Genomic DNA, 21,750 nt, shown 5'->3' on the forward strand with positions numbered 1-21,750 from the left:
TTCTCATATACAGTAGCCTATAGTCATAAATACTTTGACCACAGCACTCCTAAACCAGAGATGGAATCATTACACATTGGGAAGAAAACGTGTGTTCCCTGTCAATCTGGAGCTGGTCCCCCAAGCCCTTCCCTACACTGGCTTTCTAGAGCCTTACAATGAAACATGTTTGGGTTACAGAAGAACAGGTGTGCCTCAGACCCTTGTCCACAGCATGACTTGTTCCCAAGGCCACCTAGTGCTTGTGTGAGGAGCCAAGTCAAAGTCCTTATCCTTCACATTTATATTTGTTTTTTTTCTCCTCAGAGAGCTCAGAGTGCTCTGTCTCCCTTCCTCTTTCTCAGAGACCCTTCTATGTTTCTCATACCTGCAGAATATTGATGATTGTGCAAAAGGAGGCAGGTGGTCTTAGTGTCATTTCTTATGATAATTCATAGAGTGGAGAGAGGTTCTGGCTTTGCCCCAGATTTTGAATTTGGTTTGCAGAGTCAAGATGAAATCCCAGGTCTTCTGATCTTGAAGCTCGTACAGTCTTGGCTGGTGTCCAGATGTTATTTGAGATGCAGAACTTGAAGGGCTGCTTACTTCCTTGTAGTATTTTACCACAGACTGCACACGTTAAGTCAGGAATTTCAGGAAGTGTGGTAACTCTGAAAGATAATTTAAAGAGATATGAATTGCTGAGTCATACTTGTTTCGTACTTGAGTCATACTTGGCTTCTTCCAAAAACAAGTGAGAGGCAGTATGGTTTTTTATATGCTTATGGTTTTTTTATATCTTGAGATTTTAAATCAATTTCCTGGCCTTTTTACCTTCTTAATCTCTTATTTCCTTCCACTAAATTGTTCTTAAAAATTATTGATTTGGCAAGTCAGTTTTTGCACTGAACATTTAGCCTCTTAATGAATTGTGAAATAATTTGGTGTCATTTTCCCTTTCTATAGCTTCACCTTTCATGTCTTTCCCTATGCCGTAGTGTGACTCATTTGTTCTTTCCCTAAGGATCTGGAAATTAAACCATGTTATTGAGAAGAGAAGAAATAGAACAGTCTGATTATCTTTTACATCAGGTTTTTCTGGGGAGGATTTTCATGTGGATATGTGAATATATTTATAATATAGGTATATTCCTATCCATATGTGTGATTTTTATATAAATATATGCTTTTATTCATTCAGCAAAGTTTATTGGCAATCTACTGAATGCCAGACTTATGAGCTGGGTTCTGGGAATCCCACAGACATTATCCCTTTGCCCTCTGGAGCCTGCAGATGTGAAGGAGTCAAGCAAATGCATGTAATTACATATATGTGGTCATGTCTTTAATTATATGTGAGGAGGAAGTTTAACATGATGGTTAACTTCAGGCAGTTTGGGAGTTGGACCTGAATTCCTATCTTAGTCACCTACCAGCTGATTAAGCTGGAGCAAGTCACTTAAATCCTCATTCAGCTTCCCCATCAGTAAGTGAGAAATAACAGTACCCCTTGTGGAGAGACGGAGAGATTTCAATGAGATACCACAAAGAAATTATTTAGTGTAGTGAGTGGTATGTAGTAAACACTTGATAAATCTTAATCATGACTAGTTTTTAATATGCAATGAAAATTTCATTGAGCTATGAAATGACAGCTCACTCTGAAATCTAATTCATGAAAGATACTTATTCTGGACCTTTTTAGGGATGTGGAAACAAGATAGGACATTCGGTAGCACACAACTGTACACTTCTTTCTGTGGACAGTTTCTGCTTTATACACACTAAAAAAAGTAAACACTGCTTCTAATGAAGTGACAGAACTTACAGAATTGGGCACTTAGCACTTGTCTACTTTCACAGTATACGAAGTAAAATCATGGAAGTAATCAAGTATTCTTTGCAGAAAATGTTTAACCAGAAGTATGATTTGGTATAAACTAATTGCTTATACTTTCTCATAACTTGCTAATGAGTTGTCACTGAAGATTGTGAGTATAAGAGAATGTGATAAACAAAATCCTTATGAAGACTATAAACTGGTTTTCTCACTTCTCAAATGCTTTAGAGCCATATCTGTTTGCAGCCAGGACTGAACAGTTTCACAGAATCATTCGGAGAGAAGCAAGTGAGTGACTGTGGAGTAGACCTTTCAGCAGATGTAGTCTGTACCCTCTGATCTTGGGTACACTTTCACTGACCCAGAAGTCACCTTTCTTTAGGATGATGCTACTGTGTACCATAAGGGCTTCCCAAGTAACTCAGTGGTAAAGAATCTACCTGCCAGTGTAGGAGACGTGGGTTAAATCCCTGAGTCAAGAAGATCCTCTCGAGGAGGAAATGGCAACCTGCCCCAGTATTTGTGCCTGGGAAATCCCATGGACAGAGGAGCCTGGTGGGCTACAGTCTATAAGATCACAAAGGGTCGGAACACAACTTAGCAATTTAACAACAACATCTATATACTATGCCTTGTTTAGGATGAAATAAACTGATTTCTCTGTTCTTCAGAACCAACCTCTTCAGGATTGGATAGACTGTGCATGCTCTTTTGTGTAGTATGTTAGCATATTAAGCTTTCTGAAATTAAAGAACTACCTGCATTATTAGATGACAAATTCTGTTTAGCAATGTATGCTATCAGCAGATGATGAGAAAGTTAGTTCTTGGTTGTGGAAATCCAGTGTGTTACTTATTTTCTCTTAATAGTTGCTTCCTCTGTGTTTAGGTTGATGGGTTTTTAGCATTTAGTTATTTTATGGCCTTTGTGTTGAAAAACTACCATGGATTTTCACAATTTTTATGATCCATATCTCAAATAAAACATATGTATCTACCATTGTAGAAGTCATAGTGTTAACCATTTTCTTGGGACTTTGCTGCTTTTTCTCCTCTCTTTCCTTCCTCGCGAAAAGTTGGATAGAGTGACTGTAGAAGCTGAGGTCCTTGGGCACCTCTTACCCACAAGGATGACTGCTATTAAAAAAAATGATGCAACTTCTTAGGAAAACAACATAGTGGTTCTTCAGAATGTTAAAAATAGAACCCTGTGATCCTACAATGCTACTTCTGGATATATGCCCAGAGAATTTTTTAACAAGTATTTCATTTTAGTTTTAAAAATTGAAATATAGTTGATTTACAATATTGTGTTAGTTTCATGTGTACAGCAAACTGATTCAGCTACATATATATATATATATATATATTCTTTTCAGATTCTTTCCCCTTATATAATAGATTATTATGAAATATTGAGTCTAGTTCTCTGTGCTATACAGTAGGTCCCTATTGATTTTCTGTTTTACATAGAGTAGTGTGTCTGTGTTAATTGTAAACTGTTCATTTATTCCTCCTCCTGCTTTCCACTTTGGTAACCATAAATTTGTTTTCTATGTCTGTGAGTCTGTTTCTGTTTTGTATATAAGTTCATTTGTATCTTTTTTTTTTTTAAGATTCCACACAGAAATGATATCATTTGTCTTTCTCTGTTTGACTTACTTCACTTAGTATGATAATGTCTAGGTCTATTCATTGTGCTGCAAATGGCATTATTTAACTCTTTATTATGGCTGAGTAATACGTGTGTATGTATCACATCTTCTTTATCCATGCATCTGTTAATGGGCTTTTAGGTTCATTCCATATCTTGACTGTTGGAAATAGTGCTGTTATGAACATTGGGGTGTAATTTTTTTTTTTTTCTTTTTAAAAAAGTCTTCTGTAAATCCTGAAATCTTTAACTTGGCTTTATTTATTTATTTGCCACGCAGTTTGTGGGATCTTAGTTCCCCACCAGGAATTGAACCCAGACCCACAACAGTGAAAGCAGAGTCCTAACCACTAGACCACCAGGGAATTCCCTGAGTGTATTTTTTCAAATTACAGTTTTCTCTAGATACATACCAGCGAGTATGTGTTGGATCATTGGGGTTGGTGAATCATAAGATGGCTCTATTTTTAGTTTTTTAAGGAACCTCCACACTGTTCTCTGTAGTGGCTGCACCAATTTACATTTCCACCAACAATGTCGGAGGGTTCATTTTTCTCCACACCCTCTCCAGCATTTATTATTTGCAAACTTTTTGATGATGGCCATTCTGGATGGTGTGAGGCCATTCTACTGCATCATAGCTTTGGTTTGCATTTCTCTAATAATTAACGATGTTGAACATCTTTTCATATGTCTTTTACCATATATATATATATCCTCCTGGAGAAGTATCTGTTTAGATCTTCTACCCACTTTTTGGTTGGGTTCTTTTTTCTTTAAATATATTGAGCTGTATGAACTATTTGTATATTTTGGCAATTAATCCCTTGTCACTCACATCATTTGCATTGTTTTACATGTTAGCTGTCCGCCACTTATTGAAGAGATTGTCTTTTGTTCAATGTATTCTTGCCTTTGTCATAGATCAATTGCCTATGTAAGTGTGGTTGTATTTCTGGGTTCTCTGTCTTGTTCCATTGAACTGCATGTCTGTTTTTGTGCCAGCACCATACTGTTCTGATTACTGTAGCCTTGAAGTATAATCTAAAGTCAGGGAGTATGATTCCTCCAGCTCCCTTCTTCCTTTTCTAGATTGTTTTGGCTGTTCAGAGCCTTTGTGTTTCTGTATAAATTAAAAAGAAATTTATTTTAGTTCTGTGAAAAATGCCACAGCACTTCTGACACCAGATGTGTAACTTTTTTCCACACCAACTCCCTGGACACCATCTGGATATCTTTTGTTCAGTTCAGTCTGACGCTAACCACCTGGAGTCAGCACAGACTCCAAGGTTTAAGGGCTCAGTCCCACAAGTCTGCCCCCACTTTAAGATGCCAGTCCGAGTACTGGGTGCTCTGGGTGCTTGCGCTTCTGTCTGAGGTGGCTGCTAAGTCAGGAGTTCCCACAGTGTCCTCCTTTCAAATTTGGTAATATGCTAGAACCATCCAGATCCCTTTACTTACTATCACGGGTTTATAATAAAGGATACCAGTGAACAGCCAGATGAAGAGATACACAGTGTGGGGTCCAGGAGAGTCCTACACACAGGAACTTCTATCCCTGTGAATGTGGGGTGTACCACCCTCCCAGTACATAGATGTGTCCACCAACTCAGGCTCTTCAGATCCCATTGTTTGGTTGTTTTATGGAGGTCTCGTTACGTAGGTATAATAGATTAAACCCTTGGCCATTGGTGGTTAGGTCCAATCACCAGAACCCCTACCCTCCCCGGAGATCTGTGAAAGAAAGTGAAAGTTGCTCAGTCATGTCTGACTCTTTGTGACCCCATGGATTATACAGTCCTTGGAATTCTTCAGGCCAGAATATGGGAGTGGGTAGCCTTTCCCTTCTCTGGGGGATCTTCCTGACTCAGGGATCGAACCCAGGTCTCCCACATTGCAGGCGGATTCTTTACCAGCTGAGACACAAGGGAAGCCCGCAGAGATCAAGGGGTGGAGCTAAATGTTCCAACTTGATAATCATGCCTAGGTCTCTCTGCCTGACCAGGGCCCATCCAGAATTTACCTAGGGCTCCCCAGCTACCAGTCATCTTATCAGCACACAGTAGACACAAGTCACTCTGGAGAATCAGTACAAAGACCAAATATGTAATTTCCTATTGTATCACAGGGGTCTCTACCATCTTATTTTTCATTCTAACCTTTCCCCCCTTTTTTGTTGAGTCTCTACTTTTTGACCAAGAGCAATCATATAGAAACGTAAGCACAAGGCATACATCCACTGGTTCAAATAAATCGACATCTATAGTCTCAGCCACTGTTTAAGGCTCAAATGATAAAGCAGGGAATAGAGCAAAGTCTGTGGTGTCAAGGTGCCTGCCCTATTAGGAGAAGGAAAGCAATTTGTAATTTGTCACCAGTAGTAAGTGTTAGTGTATTTCATTTTTTCTTGTACCGTTTTGACACCACATGTGTGTGTTTTATCTGATACCAAATATGTAATTTATCTCTAACATGAGCTGGGTGTCCAGAGATTCAGTCCAGTTCTGACGCTTACTCCTGGAGTCATCACAGACACCACAGATTATGAACACAATCCTACAAGTCTTCCAGTGCTTCATATACCAGCTGAAAATGGGGTACCCAGGCTCCCCACACTTCTGCCTGGCAGAATGCGAATTTGGCGGTTCAGATGATCCCTTTGCTCAGGCTTGGTAATTTACTAGGACAACTCACAAAACTTAGGAAAACACTTTACTTATGATTGCTGGGCTTAATTTAAAGTATACAACTCAGAAGAGGCAACGAAAGAAAGATTCTCGTCTTTCTCTTCCAAGGATCTCAGGAGCTCTGAGGCAGGAACTGGGGACAAAGACCAAATATTGGTGTTTTGCTACAACAGCAAGGAAGAAGGGAGACATATAGGGTAGGAGGAGAGACAGTGATGGAAGGTGGAGGAGGGGGGTGTGATCTTTCAGGCTGGCTGGGGGCTTGTCATTTGACAGAGCCACTAAATGGAGTGTGAAGGCTGAGGGAAGAGGCAGAAAGAACTGTAAGTGCAATGGACAGTGATGTCATGAGGGACTCAAGAAAAGGGATAATGGGAAATAGACCAATATCATGTTGCCTTAGGAAGCAAGACCAGGGGACTTGCCTGCTGGTCCAGTGGCTAACACTCTGCAGTCCCAATGCAGGGGGCCTGAGTTTGATCCCTGGTCAGGGAACTAGCTCCCACTTGCCACAGCTAAGAGTTTGCATGTCACAACAAAAAGATCCTACATGCCCCAACTACCAAGATTCCGCATGCTGCAACTAAGGCCCAGCATAGCCAAACAAATAAATAAATGACAAAATATTAGAAAAAAAGAAGCAAATTGACATGCTATTGTGTGTTTACATAAAGACACTTTCTATGCACCTGACATTGTGACTTGCTGAGATCTCATGGCACTTGTCATTTAGTCTGTAATGAAAGGAGGATGTTGGATTTCCTTGTTATCACTTTATTTCTGAGGCATGCTTTTCCCTTGGAGGTATTTGAAAACTTTTCTAGTAATACACAAGGGAAGATGAGACCTTACAAAGTAGGTCTATGAAATGAAACAGGTTTTTCCATGGTATGAGGTTGAGATTGAGATCCCCAAACCCCAGGGGATTTGAGCCAGAGAAACTACTGAAGGCATCCTCTGTATGTGGATGTCTGTTTAGGTGGTAAGTGTTGCTACTTTAAATGTCTATTTATTCTTAAGTGAAAGAAGCAGATGCCCTGTGCTGAGAGAAGCACATTTGGAGAAGCCACATCTAATGGGGGCGTTATTTCAGCTCTACCCCGAAGCTGATGAATGTCTTTATTTTTTAAAAATATGAACTCTCAACTCAGTTTCCTTTGGGCCTAGGCATTTTCTTGCAGTGAACTTGTGAAATATGGAAGGGCTTATGCTGTTCAAACTGGAACAGTGGAATTATTTCTTTAAAAATATACCACATCAGCTCATAAGGGGCACATGGCTGAGTGGCTGAGTGGGAGCCTGGAACCAGATGGCCCGGCTTGAACCCTGGCTCCTCCCATTACTAGCTGTGTTACACAGGACAGGCAATTTAACCTTTCTGTTCTTTGAGTCTTCATCTGTAAGATGGCCCAGATGATGGGGTGTCCAACATCTCTAGCCTGTGCTCATGCCTGGCACAGTTGTTAATAGATGCCCTATTCATTCCCCAAGGTATCCTTATTTGGACAATTGATTATATAGTTGCCCTCCCAATAATAGAACCTACATCAGAATATCATTTTAAAAATTCAAAACATTAAAACAATACCTGATTCTAATATGTGCTCAGTAAATATTAGCTGCTATTATTAGCTGTTACAGTTGGAATCAGTGTTTTAAATAACCAGTTTTATGTATTATCCCCCAAAGCAAGAACTGTTACTGTAGTCCCTGGGCTGTGAAAGGGACATATTTTTTTGGAAGATGGAGGACCACGGACACTGTGAGCAAGTTAATATCGTGTTGAGAATTCTCTTCCTTTTTAGCCGGGCGTGGGCGAAACAAGTAGCATGGAGGAAATGACTGTTTTCATTCATTTCTCTAACAGGGTAATCACCATACAGTGCATGCTGGTTTTACAGAGAAAATACTGCGGGGGTTGTTAATTTGGACTGTGTGTTTAGTGTGCTATTCTTTCCAATCTGATCTCTAGTTTCCTTTCTTTGACCTTTCTCCGGGTGTCACCCTCCTTTTCCTCTCCTCATGCAACATCTAAAGCTAATTGCAGTCCCTTATGTTGGTCCTTGTGCTGGGGGTTGAATAAAATTACACATAACTGAAACAGTTTTATTTGAAGTACTGGTTTCAGCCACCCACTCTTAAAATCCCTTGTCACATTTGACATCAGGTAACTGAAGTGAATTTTGGGTTTTTTTTTTTTTTTTTTTTTACTTTGTTTTTCACAAATGTGCCTTGGTCAGAGGTGCAGCTAGTCTGGAAGAGTCAAACTGAACAAGCACAGGGGTGGGATGAACCTCGACTTCTGGCTTTGTCACTTGCTACCTGTGTGAGCTGGATCTGTCCATTTATTCCATCTCTCTGAGCTTCACTGTTCTTCATCCCTGAAATGGAGATCATGATACTTTCTGCTTCCCAAGGCTTTTCTGAGCATCAAATGAGTGAAGAGATATTATGGTAGTATGCTCTAAGCAAATGTAGGCAGAGTTCCTTTTTAAAAAGTATTTGTGTATTTGACTGCATCAGGTCTTAGTTGAAGCCTGTGGGATCTTCCTTGCATCCTGCAGGCTCTTTAGTTGCTGCACACAGGCGCTCTAGTTGCTGCACGTGGGCTTAGCTGTCCTGCAGCTTGTGAGATCTTAGTCCCCCAACCAGGGATGGAACCCACGTCCCCTGCATTGCAAGGCTACTCTTACCTGCTGGACCACTAGGGAAGTCCCAGAGTTCGTTTCTTGAAAAATAGTTGAGGTGATTGGAAAGAAATTCCTTTTAGGAGACACACAAGCAGATGCTAGAAGAAAAAGGTTAAAAAAACTGCTCCTGTTGGTGTGTTTCTGAGCTGCCTATTGCTTAGTACTGGGTGATTTAACAAGGGTGTTGCTTTAACATGCATGAAGTGCTTCAAATCGGCAATAAGATCATTTTTCTTTAATCCTGAACTTAAGAATGCCAAAATTAAGCCTATGGAAACCTGGATGATAAGATAGCTTAAAGGCTTGATGAGAAGTCAGGTGTGCAGAGAGCACAGCTTTTAGCCAGTCAGGGCGAGGATGACTTAGCTTTCAAGGCACAATGCATGCTTCTCAGGATCAGAAGGTGGAGAATGAAACCTGTCCTTTTAAACTCCAAACCCCCTATAAATAAACTTCTGAGGAAACTTTGGACTCCTAACATTTGGGGGCTCTGAAAGTTTTTCTTCTTTTAGCTTATTCTGGTGTATGCTTTCTGTCATTTAACTTAAAAATTGTTCTTATTATAGAAAATTTCAAACATGCAGAAGCTGAGAGAGTGGTGTATTAAATCCCCATGTCCTTCATACCCAGACTTAATAATTATCAGCTCATGGCTAATTTAATTTCATCTGTATTTCTGTCCACTCATGCCTGCTCTCCTTCTCCCCTGGATTATTTGAAATCAATTTCATATCTCATAGTTTATTTAAAATACCATCATTTAAAAATTTGTTTATTTTCATTAAAATAGCTTTAATGTGATATAATTTGCATAAATTGTACATTTTTAAAGTGTACAGTTTGACCAGTTTATATATATAAATAATTATATGTGTGTGTGCCATGCACAGTCATGTCTGACTCTTTGCAGTCCCATGAACTATAGCCTGCCAGGCCCTTCTGTCCATGGAATTTTCCCAGCATGTATACTGGAGTGGGTTGCCATATCCTTCTCCAGGGGATCTTTTTGACCCAAGGATCGAAACTTTGTCTCTTGTAGCTCGTGTATTGGCAGGTGGATTCTTTACTGCTGTACCACCTGAGTATAACTGTATATACTGATCAAAAAATAAATATATATACACATGTATCCATGAAACCACCATAGTATAGGTAGTGAACACAACCATCACCCCAAAATTTTCTTACGCCCTTGGTAATGGCTCCACTTTGCCCTTTCTGCCTCTAATACTTGAGCAATTGCTGATCTGCTTTCTGTCATAGTAGATTAATTTGTATTTTGTATGTTTTAGAGTTCTAGATGAATGTACAGTGTGTACCTATTTTTTTTTTGTCTAGCTTCTCTCACAGTGGCATAGTTTCTATTTATTTAACAGATATCATTGTGCTCCTATTGGGTACCATTTTGGAAGTTGCAAGACCTCTTAGGAGACAGTTGTAATAGTCCAGGTGGAACATGGAGCAGGTGGTTTGGAGCAGGGTGGTTACTATGGAGATGATAGCTGCCATCCATTTGAGATCAGCTTTGGAGGAAGAGCTCAGACCAGCTGGATGTGGGGTTGAGGGAGAGGGAGGAATCAAGAATTACTCCTCATGATTCTTGCTTGAGCAGATGGGTAGAATGTAGTGAAATGGAGGAAGACTTTGAGAAATAGGCCTGACTTTGTCTTAATTTCATCCTTTACTGGGTGTCCATTGCTTTTTCAAAGATATTATTATCATTGGTTGATCTGAGGCAGTATCAAATCTGCAGATGAAAACAGTATTTAGTGTTTAAGATATTCACCAAATTGCTAGGTCTTCTCACAAATGTTATTAAATACAGGCCAGCTGTCATTGTCAAATTGAAGATAGTGAATTTCAGTTTTCTCCTTGGGTGTTTGTGATGTCATTTGTACCAGGAAAGGGGAACAGAGAGTAGTGCAAAGTCAAATAATATTTTCACTACATATGTGTATGTGTATGTGTATTAAGTAATCGAAATGTTTAGTTTTCACCTAAAAAGCAATAAATATGCAAACAGGAAACTGATCAATACCAGGGAAAAAGATTAAGTAGAAACTGAGTAAGCACAGATATTGGATTTAACAAAGGCTTAAAAGCAGCTATTATATTTAAAGGACTAAGAGAAAATATATTCAAGAATTGGTAGAAAATACTATGTGAATCAATAAACAGAGACTCACAACAGACAAATAGAAAAGAAAAAAGAAGAACCATGTGAAATTTCTAGAATTGAAAATATAATAACTGAAATGAAGAGTTAACATGTAGCAGATTAGAAATGGTAGGATGCCTCAATCAGTGACCTTGAAGGTAAGTCAAAAGAAAATTTCTAAACCAAACAACAGAGAGGGAAAAAAAATTGGGACTGATCATCAGAGGCCTGTGTGACGGTATCAAACATTTGAACATGATTTTAACACATGTATAATAGGAGTCCCAGGTGGAGATGGGAGCAAGAAAGGGATAAACCATTTTTGCCAAATTACCTAAATACCAAACTTGATGAAAATTATCTACAGATCCAAGAACTTTAGTGTGAACTTCAACCAGGATAAACATAAATGAGAAATATACCTAGACATGTCATAGTCACAGTGCTGAAAGACAAAATATTGAAAACAGCAAGATAGAAGTACCTTATCACATACAGGCCAACAATAGTGTGATTAGTGACTGTTTTCTCATCAGAAACCATAGAATTCAGAAAATGGTAGAGTGATATAGTCAAGAGGCTGGGGAAAAAGAAACAAACTTAAGACTTCTATATCTAGCAAAACTATCCTTTAAAAAATGAATGTGAAGGAAGTCTGACTTTGGTTCTAGGAAAACGGAGTAGACATAGATTTCCTGTTCTTCCTACTAAATATGATTAAAACTCTGGACCCTATCTAGAAAAGGAGCATAAAAAGTCCCTGAAAGGTGTAAAGATGGCAGAGTAACTGCAGACCTTGGACCCTAGGAATGACATGGTGGTGAATTCCATAGATTTTTCTTTTTGCCCCATATATCCAAGACTTGGAGCTGAAGAAACCACCAACCTCCAGATGCCAAGAGGTGTAAACCAAGTCTCGAGAAAAGCCTACTCTCTCCAGCCAAAGGAGCAAGTAGGAAACAGTCTAAAAACACAGTAGACTTCTAGTTAAAGACTTACTAAACCACCCTACTCCATGTGGCACCATAGAAAAACAACTGTTCTTCTGTGCCTGCACAGGCCAAGAGGGACCTCATGCACCCTCATCAGGCTGGTTGAGGTGCCATAATCTACCTGTCAGGATGGTGTCAGAGAAGGCCAGGTAGTGCCAGGCCTTTCATCCTTGGCTGGCAGTAATGAGACCAACCCTCCCCATGCTGCAAGTGGATGTTGTATGGGGAGCAAACTCTCACCTCCTCTAGCAGTAAGTGAAGAGTGTCCCTTCTGAGGTGATAGTGGAGATTGAGTGGGGAGCCCGGACTTCTGCTTACACCTGGCGGTAATGAGATGGCTCTCTCCCTTTTCCTGTCAGCGTGGTGCCAAAGAAAGCCAACTGAAACAGAATGTTTGAGTAAGAGCCAGAGGGACTTCCTGGTGACACAGTGGATAAGAATCTTCTTGCCAGTGCAAGGGACGTGTATTTGATCTCTGGTCCAGGAGAATCCCACATGCCACAAAGCAACTAAACCTGTGTGCCACAGCCACTGAGCCCACACTCTAGAGCGTGCAAGCCACAACTGCTGAAACCTGTGCACCTAGAGCCCAGTGCTCCACAACAGGAGAAGCCACCGCAATGAGTGGAAGCCCATACAAAGCAGTGAAGACCCAGCACAGCCAAACACAAAAAAATAAATAACTTAAAACAGTAAAATGAAACTCAGTAGTACAATAATTTTGAAAAAAAGAGCCAGAGTCATGTAACATATAAACATTAGCCAGGTTTCAACTGAATAATGAATTGTCATACCAAGAACAGGGGAGATACCAAACTAGATGAAAGAAAGACAGTCAATAGATACTAACATGTTTGAAACAAATGAAAAAAGAGAATAGAAACTTCAGAAAGGAAATAGAAAATATAAATGGGAACTAAAAGCAAATTTTAGAACTGAAAAACAGAATAACCAAAATAGAAGCTTTGTGAATGGGTTCAGCAGCAGAATGAAAGGGACTGAGGGGAAAAGAAATCAGTGAACTGGAAACAAAAACAAATTATTCAATATAAATATTGGAGAGAAAATACAAAATGAATAAATGGTGTCTCAGGGAACTTTGTGATTGTTAAAAAAGATCATCTAAAATTTTGTCTTGGGAGTCCCAGAGGATAGGGGAAAGAGCATGGGGTGAAAGGTTACCCAAAGAAATAATGGCTGAAAACTTCACAAATTTGGGAGGAGACTTAAATCTGTAGTCAAGAGGCTAAGTGAACATTAAATAGGATCATCCTGAAGAAATCCATACCAAGACATACCATAATTAAATGTCTGAAAACCAGAGACAGAAAATCTTAAAAAAGCCAAAGAAAATCAACACTTAACCTGTAGGGGATAAGCCAGTGTGAATGACACTGTATGGGTTTCTCTTCAGAAATCCTAATAAAGGGCAGAAGAAGTGACGCAATACTTTCCCCCTGTATTCCTTATGCTAAGTTGCTTCATTGTGTCTGACTCTTTGCGATGCAATGGACTGCAGCCCACCAGTCTTCTCTGTCCATGGGATTCTCCGGGCAAGAATACTGGAGTGGGTTGCCACGCCCTGCTCCAGGGGATCTTCATGACCCAGGAATCGAACTCGGGTCTCCTGCACTGCAGGCAGATTCTTTACCCCAGAGCCACCAGGAAAGCCCCCATATTCCTTATGGACATGATATTTTTTATGTATTCAGTTCAGTTCAGTTCACTTCAGTTGCTCAGTCGTGTCTGACTCTTTGCAACCCCATGAATTGCAGCACGCCAGGCCTCCCTGTCCATCACCAACTCCCAGAGTTCACCCAAACTCACATCCATCGAGTTGGTGATGCCATCCAGCCATCTAATCCTCTTTTGTTGCCTTTTCCTCCTGCCCCCAAGCCCTCCCAGCATCAGAGTGTTTTCCAATGAGTCAACTCTTCGCATGAGGTGGCCAAAGTACTGGAGTTGCAGCTTTAGCATCATTCCTTCCAAAGAACACTCAGGGCTGATCTCCTTTAGAATGGACTGGTTGGACCTCCTTGCAGTCCAAGGGACTCTCAAGAGTCTTCTCCAACACCACAGTTCAAAAGCATCAATTCTTCGGCGCTCAGCTTTCTTCACAGTCCAACTCTCACATCCATACATGACCATTGGAAAAACCATAGCCTTGACTAGACAGACCTTTGTTGGCAAAGTAATGTCTCTGCTTTTGAATATGATATCTAGGTTGGTCATAACTTTCCTTCCAAGGTGTAAGCGTCTTTTAATTTCATGGCTGCAGTGACCATCTGCAGTGATTTTGGAGCCCAAAAAAATAAAGTCTGACACTGTTTCCACTGTTTCCCCATCTATTTCCCATGAAGTGATGGGACTGGATGCCATAATCTTCATTTTCTGAATGTTGAGCTTTAAGCCAACTTTTTCACTCTCTTCTTTCACTTCCATCAAGAGGCTTTTTAGTTCCTCTTCACTTTCTGCCATAAGGGTGATGTCATCTGCATATCTGAGGTTATTGAGATTTCTCCCGGCAATCTTGATTCCAGCTTGTGCTTCTTTTAGCCCAGCATTTCTCATGATGTATTTTGCATATAAATTAAATAAGCATGGTGACAATATACAGCCTTGACGTATTCCTTTTCCTATTTGGAACCAGTCTGTTGTTCCATGTCCAGTTCTAACTGTTGCTTCCTGACCTGCATATAGGTTTCTCAAGAGGCAGGTCAGGTGGTCTGCTATTCCCATCTCTTTCAGAATTTTCCACAGTTTATTGTGATGCACACAGTCAAAGGCTTTGGCATAGTCAATAAAGCAGAAATAGATGTTTTTCTGGAACTGAAAACTGCCAACCCAGAATCCTTTATCTAATGAAATGTCTTTTAGGAATAAGAAAATCAAGACATTTTCAAATGAAGGAAAACTACAGAATCTGTCATCAGCAGACCTATCCTAAATGAATGTCTAAAGGAAGTTCCCTAAACAGAAAGGAAATGATTCAAGAAAGAACCTTTGAACATCAGGATGGGAGAAAGAACATAGTAGGAAAAATATGGGTACATATAGTAGGCTGTCCTCTCAAGATTTCCAAGTTTTGTTTGATAGTTGAAGCAGAAATTATGATGTTGATGTGTTTCTAAATATGTTTGGAAGAATTATTTAATGTAGTTATAAACAGGGGAAGCTAAAGAGATATAAAGGGAGGTAAATTTTCTGTACTTCACTGGAATTGGTAAAATAATACCAGTAGACTAATATTTTATATCTTATCAGTTTTATATATGTATAAATTAAGCATTATATATATTTAATACTTGTAATATGTACTATATAATATATATTTAAGTTATATGTTTAATGAATATACATATATTAAATATATATGTCAAACTGTAATTAAGCATTGTAAATGAATAAAAATGAATTTCTTTAGAGAAATCTTTCTGCCACAGGAATGCAGAAAAAAGAAAACAAAAAGTAGAGAACAGACAAAAGCAACAACAAAATGGCTGTCTTAAGTCCTAAAATATCAGGAATTTCATTGAAAGCACAATGGTCTAAATATTAAAAGGCACATTGGCAATGTGGATTAAAAAACATAACCTAACTAGATACAGTTCTACAAAAAACTCACTTCAAACAATGATATAATAGATTGAAAACAAAATGATGCGAAAAGATGTTTTATGTAAACATTAATCAGAAAACAGCAGGAATAGCTGTTTTAATGTTGTATAGAGTAGACTTCAAAGCAAAATTACCAGAGTCAGGGAAGGGCATTGTTTAATGATAAAACGATCAATCTACCAAGAGGATGTAATAATGCTAAATACGCATGCCCCAGAAAAGACCTGAAACCTATGAAGCAAGAACTGATAAAATTGAAAGGAAGAATAGGCTAACCTGCAGTTTTAAGTCTAGATGATAATGCTTGTTTTTCAGCGATTGGTAGTATAACTAGATAGAAAAATCAGCAAAGATATAGAAGAACTCAACACCATCATCAGCTTTCACATGGATTCTTTTCTGTTTCTGAGCAAAATCTCTGTGTTCAGTGTGTATTTTTACTTTGATTCTTGAATACTGGTGGTCGAGGTCATTTGGGCACAGCAGCCTCTCTTCTTACCAGGTATATAGGCAGAAAGGTGAGGTATTCAGACACTACAGTCTGTAGCTCCTTTAAGTTGTTTTAACCTACTTCCCTGGTGACTCAGTGGTAAGAAATCCACCTTCAGTGCAGGAGACCCAGGTTCGATCCCTGGTCTGGGACAATTCCTTGGAGAAGGAAATGACAGCCCACTCCAGTATTCTTTCCTGGAGAATTCCATGGACAGAGGAGCCTGGCGGGCTACAGGGGTTGAGAGTCCAGGGGTTGAGAAAGAATCAGACACTACTTGGCAACTGAACAACAACAGACTTTACTGTGAGAGATGATGTTAATTTTGATTTATTGATCCTTTCTTCAGCAAAAAGAAATGGAGGCATTTCCCCCTTATATTAGTTTCCTAGGGCTGCTATAACAGATTACCACAAACTTGGTGGCTTGAAAAAACAAAAGTTTATTCTCTCACAATTTTGGCAGCTAGAAGTCTGAGACCAAGGTCCTGACAGGGCCATATTCCCTTCAGTCTCTGGAATCCTCCCTTGTCTCTTCCTAGCTTCTGGCAGTTCCCCAGAGCCCTTGGCATTCTTTGGCTTGTAGCTACATCAGCCCAGTCTCTGCCTCCATCTTCACATGACCTTCTCTGCGTCCTTTCCTCCTGTTACAAGAACACCAGTCGCTGGATTTAGAGCTCACCATAATCCAATATGACCTCACCTTAACTAACACAAAATTTACAAATGTGCACGCTCCCTATTTCCAAATTTGGTCATATGCTGAGGCTTTGGGTGACCATGAACTTGAGGGAGGGGGCACTATTCAACTCATTACGCACTGCTAGTAATTTTTCTGTTTTTTTGTTTGTTTTGCAAAGTGGTAAGCATTTCAAACAGATGTAGCTAATCCTGTAATCCTGCATCATGTTTTCTGGCAAAAATAGTTTTATTTATAAGGATCAGCTGAGCAGTTACCTAGAGGACTGTATTAACCTCTGTGGTCTTATCAGCCTGGGGTGACTCTCATTAGGACTTGTGTGTCACTTTGTTGAACGTCATTTTTATTGATTGAAGATTCAGTTCATATGAGATGGTGATGAGAGGGAACTATTTTGTTCTCGCTCCTTCCTGTTAGCAAATCAGCTCCTTGTTGTTCTTGGATTTAACTTGACAAAAGAATTGAATCTTGCATGCCAGCATATACTGTGAGCAACTTTAATCAGAATTTAGACTGCCATTTGGTACATCATAACCCAGCATGCAGAGAACCACCTGAAGCAGTGCAATGCAAGAATCCCCAAGCAAGAAATTTAATGTAGGAGAGAGTGGCCATTCTGTGGGATAACAGCACAGTTATAAATGCTTTCATCTCTGCTTTGGTGAATTCTGGGTGATTATGCTACTTTTATACAATAATAAACGCACCAAGCAGATTCTGTTGTAATGGCTGTCAGATTCCAGATAGTCCTGGAAAGGATGCTGTGGTATGAAATCATTATTTTCAGATGTAGTTCTTCTCATTTATAACTTGCCCATTTGTAATCAATAAGTTTAACAGTGTAACATAAAGCAGTTAAGGGTATGGAAATAACTTTGGCCTTGCAGTGGAATGAAGGATAGCCAGTGGCTTGGTCTTTGACAGTTTTTAAGTACATGAAAATGCTTTGAAGAAAACATGAAGTTCTGCTCACAAGTTGTTTTCTTGGAAAACAGTAACATACTGTTTTCCAGTCAGTGTGTTAACTATGCTTGAAGAAAACATGGTTCTTTTAGGTTCTGCCACTTAGATCTGGGCCTTTGACAAGGAAAAGGAAAACTCAGATTTCATGTTGGCTCACACAGTAAAGAATCCGCCTGCAATGCAGGAGACCTGGTTTCAGTCCCTGGGTTGAGAAGATCCCCTGGAGAAGGGAATGGCATACCCACTCCTGTATTCTTGCCTAGAGAATCCCATAGGCAGAGGGCTACAGTCCATGAGAATGAAAAGAGTTGAACACGTCTGAGCAACTCACACTTTGAAAGAAAAAAGAAAACTGAAATAAGCACTGTTCAGTTCAGTTCAGTCACTCATTTGTGTCCGACTCTTTGCGACCCCATGAATTGCAGCACGCCAGGCCTCCCTGTCCATCACCAACTCCCAGAGTTCACCCAGACTCAGGTCCATCGAGTCGGTGATGCCATCCAGCCATCTCATCCTTTGCCATCCCCTTCTCCTCCTGCCCCCAATCCCTCCCAGCATCAGAGTCTTTTCCAGTGAGTCAACTCTTTGCATGAGGTGGCCAAAGTACTGAAGTTTCAGCTTTAACATCAGTCCTTCCAGTGAACACCCAGGACTGATCTCCTTTAGGATGGACTGGTTGGACCTCCTTGCAGTCCAAGGGACTCTCAAGAGTCTTCTCCAACACCACAGTTCAAAAGCATCAATTCTTTGGTGCTCAGCTTTCTTCACAGTCCAACTCTTACATGCATACACGACCACAGGAAAAACCATAGCCTTGACTAGATGGACCTTTGTTGGCAAAGTAATGTCTCTGCTTTTCAATATGCTATCTAGGTTGGTCATAATTTTCCTTCCAAGGTGTAAGCGTCTTTTAATTTCATGGCTGCAATCACCATTTGCAGTGATTTTGGAGCCCTCCAAAATAAAGTCTGTCACTGTTTCCACTGTTTCCCCATCTATTTCCCATGAAGTGATGGGACTAGATGCCATGATCCTCATTTTCTGAATGTTGAGCTTTAAGCCAACTTTTTCAGTCTCCTCTTTCACTTTCGTCAAGAGGCTTTTTAGTTCCTCTTCACTTTCTGCCATAAGGGTGGTGTCATCTGCATATCTGAGGTTATTGGTATTTCTCCCGGCAATCTTGATTCTAGCTTGTGCTTCTTCCAGCCCAGCGTTTCTCATGATGTACTCTGCATATGAGTTAAATAAGCACAGTAACAATATACAGCCTTGACATACTCCTTTTCCTGTTAGGAACCAGTCTGTTGTTCCATGTCTGTTGTTCTAACTGTTGCTTCCTGACCTGCATATAGGTTTCTCAAGAGGCAGGTCAGGTGGTCTGGTATTCCCATTGCTTTCAGAATTTTCCACATCTGTATCATTAGTTGTTTTTGTGTAACAAAGGAAAAGCAAAAAACTCTTATCCCTCTCAGACTTCCCAGATGTGGTTCTGGTTTGTAGGAGTTTACTGGTAGCTCTCAGATACTCTTTGCATAGCTAATGTAATCATGAGGCTTTTGACCCTGGCAACTAAAACTTTACAGCCTTCATTTCTATTGCAGTTTTTCCTAAGCCCTCCTTAGAAGAAATAGTCTTACATCTTGGCTTGCTCTTTCTGGCTTCAGTTCTCATTATAGTGGAAGCCCCCGTTCAGTTTCCTATACTCTTGGTCTCTAAGCTCTGGAACCAGGCTGTCTCAGGGTGAATCCTCATTCTGACATTTGCTTAATCTCAGAAGTTGTTATGGAAATCATGTGAGTTAATACTTGCAAAATACTTCGAGCCCTACTTGGTTCATAATAAAGTGAAAGTGAAAGTGAAGTCGCTCAGTCGTGTCCGACTCTTTGTGACCCCATAGACTGTAGCCTACCAGGCTCCTCTGTCCATGGGATTTTCCAGGCAGTAGTTCATAATAAGCACTATATAAATGTTTTTGAAAAAGATAAACTACATTCTTTGTCTTGATTGTGATGGTGGTTATATGATTATAGGACTTCCCTGGTGGCTCAGACGGTAAAATGTCTGTCTACAATGCAGGAGACCCGGGTTTGAAAACTCAAAACTCATTATAAGTGTGCATTTAAATGTTGTAGAAGTATAAATTTATATAAATTATACCTCAGTAAACCTGACCTAAAATTTTTTGGAGAGAAAAATTATATCTATTTATTCAGCTAGGAAAGGGTGTATAAGGTGTTGCATAGTAGGATTTTAAAAACATAACTCAAAAAGGCTTGCCAGTCTAGGTCTGCAGGCCAGTTATAATGCAGGATAAATTTGCCTGTCAGCATGAGAAGCTGATGGAAGAGATGTTGCCAGGCAGCCTATTAGTCATCTAGGAAGAAAACCCTGTAGGGGTTTGGGTTGCTTAAGATAGTCACAGAGTTCACCGAAGAGTGGGAACTTGAGCTGGACCTCAGAGAATATAGGATTTGGAAGGCATTAGAGAAGGTGCTTGGGTGCAGATGCAAGACTCAGGGACAGAAAAGCATGTGCCCCATTTAGGCAACTATGAGAGAGCTGGCTGGATTAAAATAAATGCTCTGTGGATGGAGAAGGGAATGGCTACCCACTCCAGTATTCTTGCCTGGAGGATTCCCATGGACAGAGGACCCTGGTAGACTATAGTCCGTGGTGTTGCAAAAAGTCATACAAGATTGAGTGATTAACACATACTCTCTCTCTCTCTGACCTTGGAAGGGCAGTTGTACTATCTGAACTAATGAGTTCTCTTCTTTTCATCCACAGAAAGGCCCCCCTTCTGGGAAAGACCGGGTGAAGAAAGGTGGATCCTACATGTGCCATAAAGTAAGTCGAGTCACTAACCTCTGCTTTGGTGTTCTAACAGCAGGTGTATGGGTCCATTGTAATCATTAACCCCCAAATGTCCCATCCATGTCTATTAATACATCTCCATCAAAGCAAGAAAAAAGAGAAGTTTGGGCACAGGCATGCCAATAAGTGATTCAAGAAGCAGAGGTTATAAATGGTCTGTTGTCAACCATATTCCATCTGTTGTATTGTGACCCTTTGAGAGATCTTTGTTGTCCCACGAATCTGGGTGGACTGTATACCTTTTCCATCATGGAAGTCTGGAACCACACCCTTAATTTATTTGAGGCTCCAGATATTTTTTTGGCTTCTCTATTGCTATTAAGGTAAGGATTATAGATGGAGGGTAGATTGTGGTATGTCAAAATGGAAATATCCCAAGTGTTCTTTCTTGGGATATAGAATGTACATTGTAGAATAAAGATTAATCTCAGAGAATGCTTTTTCTCTTTGGGCTGTAATGTCAGTGTCAGAGACAGTTGTTCTTGGCTAGTAGAAGTGACTCAGTGTTCATGAGTAGCCTTTTTTAAGGAGTTCAGAAATTGAATAGCACGCCTCTCCCTTTTTTTCTTTAAATCATGTATTTTTAGTGTCTCCAGCACTTCAACTGCTGTCTTTCTATCCCTATGCAAAGATGGCATTTCGCAGATTGTTCCTCCAAGAAGCATCCTATGATAATTCAGTCAGTCTAGGCAGTTAGAGACTTAAAATACCCTGTAATGGCTCCAAATTAAGTTATTAATTTGATAATGGAGGCATTGTCAAACTTTGCCTTAAAATAATGGTTCTCAAACTTTATTGAACATTAGAATCATCTGGGATCTATAAAAGGTACTGACGCCTGTTTCCTCACTCACCTCATCCTGATTTGATTTTTCTGTATTATGACCTGGGCATCAGGATTTTAAAGCTCTTGAGGTGATCATAACATACATCAAAGCTTGGGAACCACTGGCCTGAAAAGACTCTCTTTAAATTATGTGTATGGGAGAGTTCATAGGTATGTGTGTCTTCTTCCTTTCTTAGAATTTTTAATATAATCATTTAGATGGAATTTCACCGAGTTGACTCAAACTATGCTTTACACCTACCTTTATAACAAGATGTAGA

At 39.9% G+C, this 21,750-nt stretch overlaps 1 protein-coding gene across 1 annotated transcript in view; it reads left to right on the plus strand.

The window, feature by feature from the left end:
- SUMF1 (sulfatase modifying factor 1) overlaps positions 1–21,750 on the plus strand; it is a 97,177-nt gene that overhangs the window by 61,244 nt on the left and 14,183 nt on the right. The window contains exon 8 of the mRNA XM_005896167.2: positions 20,557–20,616. Coding sequence (XP_005896229.1) covers positions 20,557–20,616 — 60 coding nt within the window. The remainder of the gene's footprint in view (positions 1–20,556; positions 20,617–21,750) is intronic.

This window comes from Bos mutus, chromosome 22 (genome assembly GCF_027580195.1).
Source record: "Bos mutus isolate GX-2022 chromosome 22, NWIPB_WYAK_1.1, whole genome shotgun sequence".
Classification (NCBI taxonomy): domain Eukaryota; kingdom Metazoa; phylum Chordata; class Mammalia; order Artiodactyla; family Bovidae; genus Bos; species Bos mutus.